At 34.3% G+C, this 9194-nt stretch overlaps 2 protein-coding genes across 2 annotated transcripts; one reads left to right on the plus strand and one right to left on the minus strand.

The window, feature by feature from the left end:
- Window positions 1-618: 618 nt before the first annotated feature.
- On the minus strand, window positions 619-2802 carry LOC133695928 (S-adenosylmethionine synthase 3). Its single transcript, XM_062117908.1, has 2 exons — window positions 2644-2802; window positions 619-2142 (listed from the first exon to the last, which is right to left on the minus strand). The coding sequence occupies exon 2, from the start codon at window positions 2130-2132 to the stop codon at window positions 945-947; it is 1188 nt and encodes a 395-aa protein (XP_061973892.1). The 5' UTR covers window positions 2133-2142; window positions 2644-2802; the 3' UTR covers window positions 619-944.
- A 3491-nt stretch (window positions 2803-6293) lies between these two features.
- On the plus strand, window positions 6294-8322 carry LOC133696503 (autophagy-related protein 8i-like). The gene is made up of 5 exons (XM_062118703.1): window positions 6294-6522; window positions 6608-6663; window positions 7484-7536; window positions 7754-7872; window positions 7962-8322. Exons 1-5 carry the CDS (start codon window positions 6483-6485, stop codon window positions 8048-8050), a joined length of 357 nt encoding a protein of 118 aa, XP_061974687.1. The 5' UTR covers window positions 6294-6482; the 3' UTR covers window positions 8051-8322.
- The last annotated feature ends 872 nt before the right edge of the window (window positions 8323-9194 follow it).

Raw genomic sequence — 9194 nt, forward strand, 5'->3', positions numbered from 1 at the left:
AAAAGCTTGAGTGTTTAGAATTTTTAACCATTTGTATAACTTGAAATAAAAAGAATGTGTCAGAAAGAGAATTAATTCTAACCATATTCGTATATTATTAAATAATTGGTTCATGGTTGGTGTTAAAAAAGTGAACATTGTAATTACGATTCCTCCATTCTTTGTACACATTACTCCTGCAATTTTTTTCTCCTGAAACCAACCTCAGCAAAGGGATGCCATTTTTTCTCTCGGAGCTAACCTTAATAAAGGAATGTCCAAAAATTTAGATGGGATGGTGTGAGAGTTTTCTGAGGAACAAATCAAAATTTATCAACTCAAGATTGGCAAGATAAAAAAAAATAAGTCAAAATCAGTTTATTATTCTTCCGCGAGCAAAATTAAAATATGATTTGCTTAACTAAATGTTTAAGAATATAAATTTAAGAAATGGATTGCTGAGATTTAAAAAAAAAGGGTTTTCTAAATTAAAAAAGATTGATGTTTAACTAGCATGATAGTTTAAGCCTGTAATCTTTGTTTTAAAGTTTATTTATATAAAATTTTAATAATGAACAAGAGCGTTAAGAGTTTTTAACAGGAACAGTAAGCTATATTACAAAGAAAATGAACAGCTGCTAACAAATGGACAACAAAATTTGTCGCCAGCCAGATTATTACGTATCAAACCCAGAAAAATAGAAGCCCGACGATAGGAAATCAGCAAAACGCGGCAAGCATCATCTTGAAAGCCAAAAAAATCATATATTGCAGCTCAGCTGCCGTTTCACTTCCTCTCTTTTTTTTAATTTGCTCCTCTCAGGTAACAATCTACAAAACATCAATGAAAAAAAAAAAAAAGCTAAACGCCAACAGGCAATAGGCAGTAGGCAAACTCCCATAACAGAGCGTTGCAGCAAACAGGCAAAACATCCATGCATCAGAAACTGGTATAGAGACCTTAATCAAGCTTGGACCTTGTTGTCCCACTTGAGGGGCTTCACCACCTCCCATGTGAAGTCGGGGTCATCTCTGCCAAAGTGTCCATATGCTGCAGTCTTCAAGAACCTGTTGTTGCCACCTCTCTTGAGATCAAGGTTGATAGAAATCATACCAGGTCTGAAATCAAAGCTCTCCTTCACAATCTGAAGGATCTCTTTGTCAGGAATCTTTCCAGTTCCATATGTGTCTACAAATACTGACAAAGGCTCGGGAACACCAATGGCATAGGAGACCTGAACAATGCACCTCCTAGCAAGCCCACTAGCGACAATGCTCTTGGCGGCCTGCCTGACAATGTAAGCTCCACTCCTATCAACCTTGGTAGGGTCCTTTCCAGAGAAAGCACCACCACCATGGGCACCCCAGCCACCATAAGTGTCGATAATAATCTTACGGCCAGTAAGGCCAGCATCACCATGAGGACCACCAATGACAAAACGGCCGGATGGGTTAAGATGGAAGATAGTCTTCTCATCTAAGTACTTTTCTGGGATCACAGGCTTGATGACATGCTCCTTGAGATCAGCTGCAATCTCATCATTTGTCACGGTCTCATCATGTTGAGTAGAAATGAGAACAGTGTGGACACGGACAGGAACCATGGCTCCATTCTCATTGTAGTACTCGACAGTAACTTGGGTTTTTCCATCAGGCCTCAACCACGCGCAAGTTCCATTCTTGCGAACCTCAGTGAGGCGAGCACCGAGCTTGGTAGCCAAAACATGGCTCAAAGGCATCAATTCGGGGGTCTCGTCAGTGGCATAGCCAAACATATGGCCTTGATCACCAGCACCAATCTCTTCCGGCCTCTTGGAGAAATGGCCGTGTACACCCTGAGCAATATCAGGACTTTGTTGCTCAATGTTAACTAGAACCTTGCAATTGTCGGCATCAAGACCCACATCATCAGATGTGAATCCAATGTTTCTGCAAGTATCACGCACAATCTTCTCATAATCTACATTAGCCTTGGTGGTGATCTCGCCAAAAACCATGACCATGTTGGTCTTAGTGCAAGTCTCGCATGCCACCTTGCTGTCAGGGTCTTGTGCCAGGCAAGCATCGAGAACAGCATCAGAGATCTGGTCGCAGAGCTTATCTGGGTGTCCCTCGTTCACTGATTCAGATGTGAATAGGAAAGTCTCTGCCATTTCTTTCAAGCTGCACATAGAACAAATAAAACCCAATCATTAAATAACTCAGACACAACTAATAGCACAGGATTTAAAAAATCAATAACTAGTTCCTTTTCAATTCATTCAAAGCCCCATTAGCCCTCACCCTCACAAAATCCCTCTTTTCCACGACGCAAACAGGATTTATTCCCGAAAAGAAAATCTAACGACCACAGACAAAATAACATAAATTATTTAAGCCTAAGTTCGCTCGTTCAAAGAAAAAAAAACATTATTGCATAACATTAACTATTCAGATCTAAAAAGCTCCACCATTAACAACACAGAATTACGCAAATAAACTCGGATCTAAACAAGTAACTAACGATAAGCATGGGCGTGGCAAGCACGACTGAAACTCAATTTTCAACATTCAACATTTAAATTCCCGAAAGCAATCAATAAAAACAACAAATCAAACCCGTATTAACCCACAAACACATCAAGATCCAATGACCCAGTAACTAGAAAGACAAAAGCCACCAACCTCGAGAGAAGGGTATAGAGGAGAGAGAGTAGAGTTGCTGCTTGAGAGAGAATGGGGAGTTTCCTCTTCTTGTCAAGCTAAAGTTATGCGAGTTCAGAAGGAGAGGCAAAGGTGGTAATTTATAGGCAAGTGTAGCCTGGCCCTGAAAAACGTAATTTGGACTAGATTCATTCATTTATGTGTAATTCACGAGTCGCTGTTCGATCCAATGGCTGATTTTGTGTTTTAATCGCAGCCCTTGATAGCACGCTTTACGCGTTAGTGATGCCTGATAAGCGAGACTCTCATGGTCGGTAGAGGATAGGATAAATCACTTACGGTCCCTCAGCTTCAACATTTGATTCAATTCACTTTATTACATTACTTTTCGTTAAACTCAACCCTTCACTTGTAAGATTTTCATGATTGATGTCGATGGAGCCTGGTGTATATATACCCTTTAAGGACCGGATTGAAATAATTTTGTTTTTCTAGGGGGTCTTTTTAAAAAGAATATGATGTCTATAATATTAATACATGCTCCAAAATTCAATATACTGAAAGAATAATTATATTGTAAGATAACAAGAGATAATATTGTTATCTTTTCTTTTATGTAGGATAACTTGATTAATTAACAAAAAAAAAATCCTGGTTATAATATTAAACTTTGATTTTTTTTTTTATGTAAAACAATGTATTTATTGATTTTCATTTTATACAAGTGAGTGATGATTTTTTTATTTTGACAACCATTCATGAAGGATGATTATAAAAACTTTTAAATTAGCTTCTTCGACTAGTTGAGGATACCTATTGAATAATTATCATGATATTAATTGTTTTTTTAAATATTTTTAATTTGAAAATATATTAAAATAATTTATTTATTTATTTATCAAAGATTATTTTTTATATCAACGTATCAAAACAATTAAAAAAACATCAAAACAAATAATTTGAAGCAAGAAAAAATCAAGAACCTTCAAAAAAAAATTAAAAACGCAATTGGACCACAAAAACAAATCCTACCTAGGTATGAAAATGGACTTAATTATTGGTTATCTGAAAATAAAAGATTTAATTTGGCTGTAAATAAAAAACAAGGACTTGTTTTACTAAATGTTGGCAGGTAAGAGTGCAAGATCTGATTTTTAAGCACGTTAGAGATTATAATTGGTCATAACTGTAGAGGGACAAAAAAACAAGACGCGTCGTAGATGAGGGGACCATCACTTGGACTTTTATTTATTTATTTATTTATTTATTTCAATAAACCATGACTTGGGCTGTTATGCTTATATCCTGACTCTTAAGCCCACTTTGTAGCCACCAGTGTTCGGCGTTGTGTTACTTTTTATATTTGAAAAATATTAAAATAATATTTTTATATTTTAGTTTATTATACATCTTTAAAATGTTTTTTAATTCTTTTATTTTAATACCATGTTATTAAAATCATTAAAAAATATTATATTAAAATAATTTAATATTTTTATATAAAAACAAATTTGAAAATCAGCAAAACAGGTACCAACCCACCTCTCTCCTGATTTTGTTGTTGTTGTGAGTTGGTGAAAATATTTTTTAATAATATTTAATATTTTTTAATTAAGATAACTCACATAAAAAATAAAAATAAACAACAAAGTTTATTTTTCAATAAAGTTAATATTGATTAGATGAAATGAGAAAAATATTATAAAAAACACAAATAAAAATGTTACTGTTATAAATGAACAGTAACATGTGAGTCGGGGAGCTATGATTTCCCCTCCTCGATTAATTAACCCTTTTCAATATTTCATGAATGATGACGGTGCTCCATTAAAGGACTTCAGCTTATTTGAAACTCGTAATAAAACAAATTAAGGGTCAGCACTTGGTGCGGATCCATCACCCCGAAAATTAAGAGTCTGAAAATACAGCACCGAGGCTTCTAGCCTAGCAACAAAGATGAGATATTTTTATTTTTGTTATTTGGAATCTTAGCATCTATACCTGTTATTCCCGTGATATTTTATTTGTTTATTATACTTGTAGGGTGTTCAGTATATCTGAAGATTAATTATAATACGCGTAAGCTAACCCAAACATCTCGAGTTACAAAAAAAAAAAGTCTGAAAATACAGCACCGAGCCTTCTGGCCTAGCGGCAGAGGCAAGGTTTCCTTGCTTCTGTCATCTGGGTTCGAAACTCACCGTGCATGCCTATCACCGCCGCGGTATCTTACCTGTCTACTGGGCTTGCAGGGTGTTCGGTGGATCCAGGGATTAGTTGTGATGCGCGTAAGTTGGCCCGGACACCGCGGGTTACCAAAAAAAAATCTGAAAATACATCATCCATCTCATCTCATGTTTGAATCATATAATTACTAATATAATAACAAAATTTATATAATTATTAATTTTATATCTATAAAATTATTTAAAATACATGTAAACTGATTAGATATTCATGTTAATAAAAAAAAATCTAAAAATTAAAAAACTAAAAATTAAAAAAAATCTCAAAATCTTTCGCTGTAAAACGATAGCAGTGATGTTCAGAATTTTGTATAATATACAAGGCCACTCGTCAATATAAATATGGTTTTTCTAGTCAATATAAATATGGACACTAGTTTTCCTCTCGTGGGTTGGTGAGATTAAAATTATTTTTATTTTATTTTTAAAAATTATTTTTGAAGTGCATTAAATTTTATAATAAAAAAATTAAATTTTTAAAAAATATTTTTTAAACAAAAACAAACTGCGCCTGAAATTGAATTTGGATGATACTCTCAATCCCTCACCAACCCCTCGATCCACCAACCCCAGGAAAAAAGAAAAAAAAAACTATAATTGACATCCAATTCAAAGAACATAAAATAATATATAAATTACAACGCGCAGGCGGTGCTTATTGCCAGTTCAATTTTCTCACCACACGCTCGGCAAATCCCTATACGGAGAAGCATTCTTGTCGTTGATAGATTGAACTTCGAGCGTGACAAACTCATACTATGTTTAATATTAATCCTGTCGAAGAAACATGAGTGCTTTTTTAAAAAAAATCCACACTTGTTTCCCTTTGTGTTCTCTCAATATTCAAATTTTGCTCTTCCACTGTTGTATCTTCTTCTTATTTAAACGGCAGTTTTTCTATGAAGTTAGTTCTTATATATCAAAATTGACTTTTTATTTGGGTTTTATTCATATCCAAGCTATTTTATTTTCATATATAAAAATATACTAATAATTTATTTATTTTAAATAAAATCATAAATGATGATTTTTATTTTAAAATACAATCTTAAATAATAATATAAGAAGTGATGCATTTAATATCTAGTTAATATATTGTTTTTCAAAGTTTTTTTATTTAAATATATATTAAAATAATATTTTATTTTTATTTTTTAAAATTAACTTTTAACATCATGTAAAAATAATCGAAAAATATAAAAAAAATAATTTAAAATAAAAAGTATGCTCTTTTAAGAAAACAAACGGCCCTTTGGCAGACACCATGTCATTTCAACAGGGGAAAAAATGCAGGCCCATACAGACGTTATTTATTGGGCCTGATTTAGACCCAGTTTATGAAGGCCTACCCATCCCAACCGTTCAAGAAACGACAATGCAACAAGCAGTTGTAGTTGCCTTGCCGTGCCCTTTGTTAATCGATGAAGCTGACAACGTACGTGTCTTTTGGCAAGCAACAGCGCATAACTTGACACGACTGACTATTCTATTTCTAGCTGTCTTTTAAACAATAATTCCATCACCTCCTCCTCTATCCTGCTAAATCATTTCCTCCAAATTGTCTCATCACCGACACAAAAACTCTAGAAGAAAATCATTATTTGCATCAAATCCATGGGAAAGGCCACGTCTTTCAAGAATGAATTCACATTTGGTTGGTTCTTTCCCCTCATAGTTCATATATATTCTGATGGTTTCTTATTGGTTGATATTGACTTGCGGGTGTATATGGTTCATAGATGAGAGACTTGGAGAATCAAAGAATATTATTGTCAAGTACCCAGATCGAGTTCCTGTAAGTTCTCTCTCATGTCTCTCTTATTGTTCTGTATTTCTTTTATTTTGAGCTGTTATTTTGATTGATTTATCATGCGATTGCTTCTCTGGTTTTCTTTCTGCAAGCACAATTTTTATTCTTGAGATTTTTGCGCTCTATCCCTTTTCTTTTCTAATCTGGGTGCTTTCCGGGGTCTTTGTCTTATTTGACAAATAGAATGCGCAGCCATATACCTGATCTAGGAGGGCTCGGTGAATGAAAGCTAGCCCCTACCTAAGAAAGAAAAGATTATACGGTTGGAATTCTAAAATAAATCTTGAAATCCCAAAATAGGTGGAAATCCCTCGTCGTGATTTGGATGTGCAAGTTTTCTGAATATACAGATGTTTCCTGTATGTTCTTTTTTTTATTGTGATTTGCCATTTCAAGTGCTAAAACTTCAATAATTTTTTTTTTTTTTAAATAATGATGAATTTTTAATAGCTAAGGTGGTTGCTCTCTCGTGGCAATCAAAATCATCCTATTTGTTTTCTTGGAGAAAATGTTTACTAGTTGATGCGGGGCATTTGTCAAAGGAATGCATGCAGTCATTGTTATCGAATATTGTTGGTCTTGGTTGACTAGGACAAAAGAAGTAATTTTGGAATTCTATTTAGAATGATGTCGCTTTTGTAAGTTACGTAACCTTGCAAACTAAGCCAAAGCTTGATTGCTGAGAAAGCTAAGCTAAATTTGACTTCATCGATGTAATTTAATTAGCAATAAAAGGGTTTTTTTTTTTTTGTTCTTGTTCTCTTCACCCATTCGAGCTCATCGGTTTTTCTTCGATTTTCTTAAGGTGATTATTGAAAGATATTCAAGGACGGACCTGCCGGAAATGGAAAAGAGAAAGTATGTCTAGCTCTCTGATTCCCTTTGTATTATACAATGACAAAATTTCAGCTGTTGATCTGAAACAAAAACACTTTAACCCGCCACCGCCATGTTAATCTTGCATTAGTATATCCGGATGACCCTATTTGACGTATAGATTTCTTAAATTCATAACCAAATTTCGAGACAGCATTTTACTGTAAGATTCCAATCATTATCCTTCTCTCTTTTCCAGATTCCTGGTTCCCCGAGACATGACCATCGGGCAATTCATCCACATTTTAAGTAGTAGGCTAGAGTTGACTCCTGGAAAGGCTCTGTTCGTATTTGTGAAGAACACATTGCCTCAAACAGGTAAAATTGGACACCTGATTCACCTCGATATTGTAGCTTATACACAGCTTTCTTATAGCAACCTGCTAACTCGTGCTATTTATTTACAGCAAGTCAAATGGATTCAATCTATGAATCTTACAAGGATGATGATGGATTTCTGTACATGTGCTACAGCAGCGAGAAAACATTTGGCTAAGTTGTACCTTCCTTTCCCCTGAATTGTTGATTTCTGTATTTGTAAGTATCAAATAATTCCGTGTGGACATGCTTGTAAGGCTCAACGCCAAACTCATGCAAATAAGTGTCACGTGATTCCTTCTGTAAATTATGACATTCTGTAGAGTACATTAAACCTTCTTTTAACTTCTGTAGCCGAATGGATTGACTGGCAATTACTGTGGCCAATGTAATCTTATACTTGACGATTTGTCTGGCAACTGTATTAATATAAACACCACCATGTCCTCAGTTTTTGCTTGCTTGTGGGGAGAATAATTAATAATGTTCGCTATTTTAATCCAAACATGATTTCCTAAACAAGAGAATAGGGATGTACCCGAATGGGTTTGTATGATAACGGATATCAGCAGAGAAAAGGTCAGGTCATAGAACACAATGCTGGGCGGTGAGAAAAAGAGGGAGGAAGGAGGGGATACCAGGAGGGGGAGTGATATCGCTGACAACATCTGGCATGGCGGTGACAATATCATTCATGGCAACAAAATCCACTTAAAGATGTGAAGGACACGGGAAAAACAAAAAAGTTCTTTCCCTATTTGAATGATTTAAGAGAGAGAATTTATTCAAAACTTTTAGTGGTTTGAGAGGATATACTACCCTTTGCATGAATAAACATTACTTTTGAAACTGGAAACAGAATCGATTCTCTGCTTGCAGATGCAAAACATGTCTGCAGAATGCACATGTACTATTTCCTTGCAAACTGACAATCTTATGAATCTTAGATTCAGGAAAACGTCAAACTGAAATCCATGGCATTAAACTAGAATATGCTTTGCATGCCTGTAAAATCACTCTTCTTCTTTTTCATTTAAATATGCATATTATTACTTGCTTAGAACATAGACAGCAATAACTTGGAAATACATAGATGAATCTTAAGAATTTAAAGTAATTAGAAGTTCTCGCATTCAACCTCGTCATATAATGGATGCTGCCCTCAGGCACTGCACCAGGCTAACTGATATCAGAAAAGGTGAATCTGATAATATTAACAAAGCAAAACAATATAAAAATAAAAAAATTATTTTTAAAATACAAAAACAAACATAATTAAAAACTAAAAAATAATATTTTTTTTATTTTTTAAAAAATAAATA

Source organism: Populus nigra, chromosome 6 (assembly GCF_951802175.1).
Source record: "Populus nigra chromosome 6, ddPopNigr1.1, whole genome shotgun sequence".
NCBI classification, from domain to species: Eukaryota; Viridiplantae; Streptophyta; class Magnoliopsida; order Malpighiales; family Salicaceae; genus Populus; species Populus nigra.

Bases quoted from the DNA above. Each gene is read 5' to 3' on its own strand.
- LOC133695928 (XM_062117908.1), bottom strand. From the start codon at position 2,132: ATGGCAGAGACTTTCCTATTCACATCTGAATCAGTGAACGAGGGACAC.
- LOC133696503 (XM_062118703.1), top strand. From the start codon at position 6,483: ATGGGAAAGGCCACGTCTTTCAAGAATGAATTCACATTTG. The intron at 6,523-6,607 runs GTTGGTTCTTTC...TATGGTTCATAG, and splicing joins CAAGAATGAATTCACATTTG to ATGAGAGACTTGGAGAATCA. The intron at 7,873-7,961 runs GTAAAATTGGAC...ATTTATTTACAG, and splicing joins GAACACATTGCCTCAAACAG to CAAGTCAAATGGATTCAATC.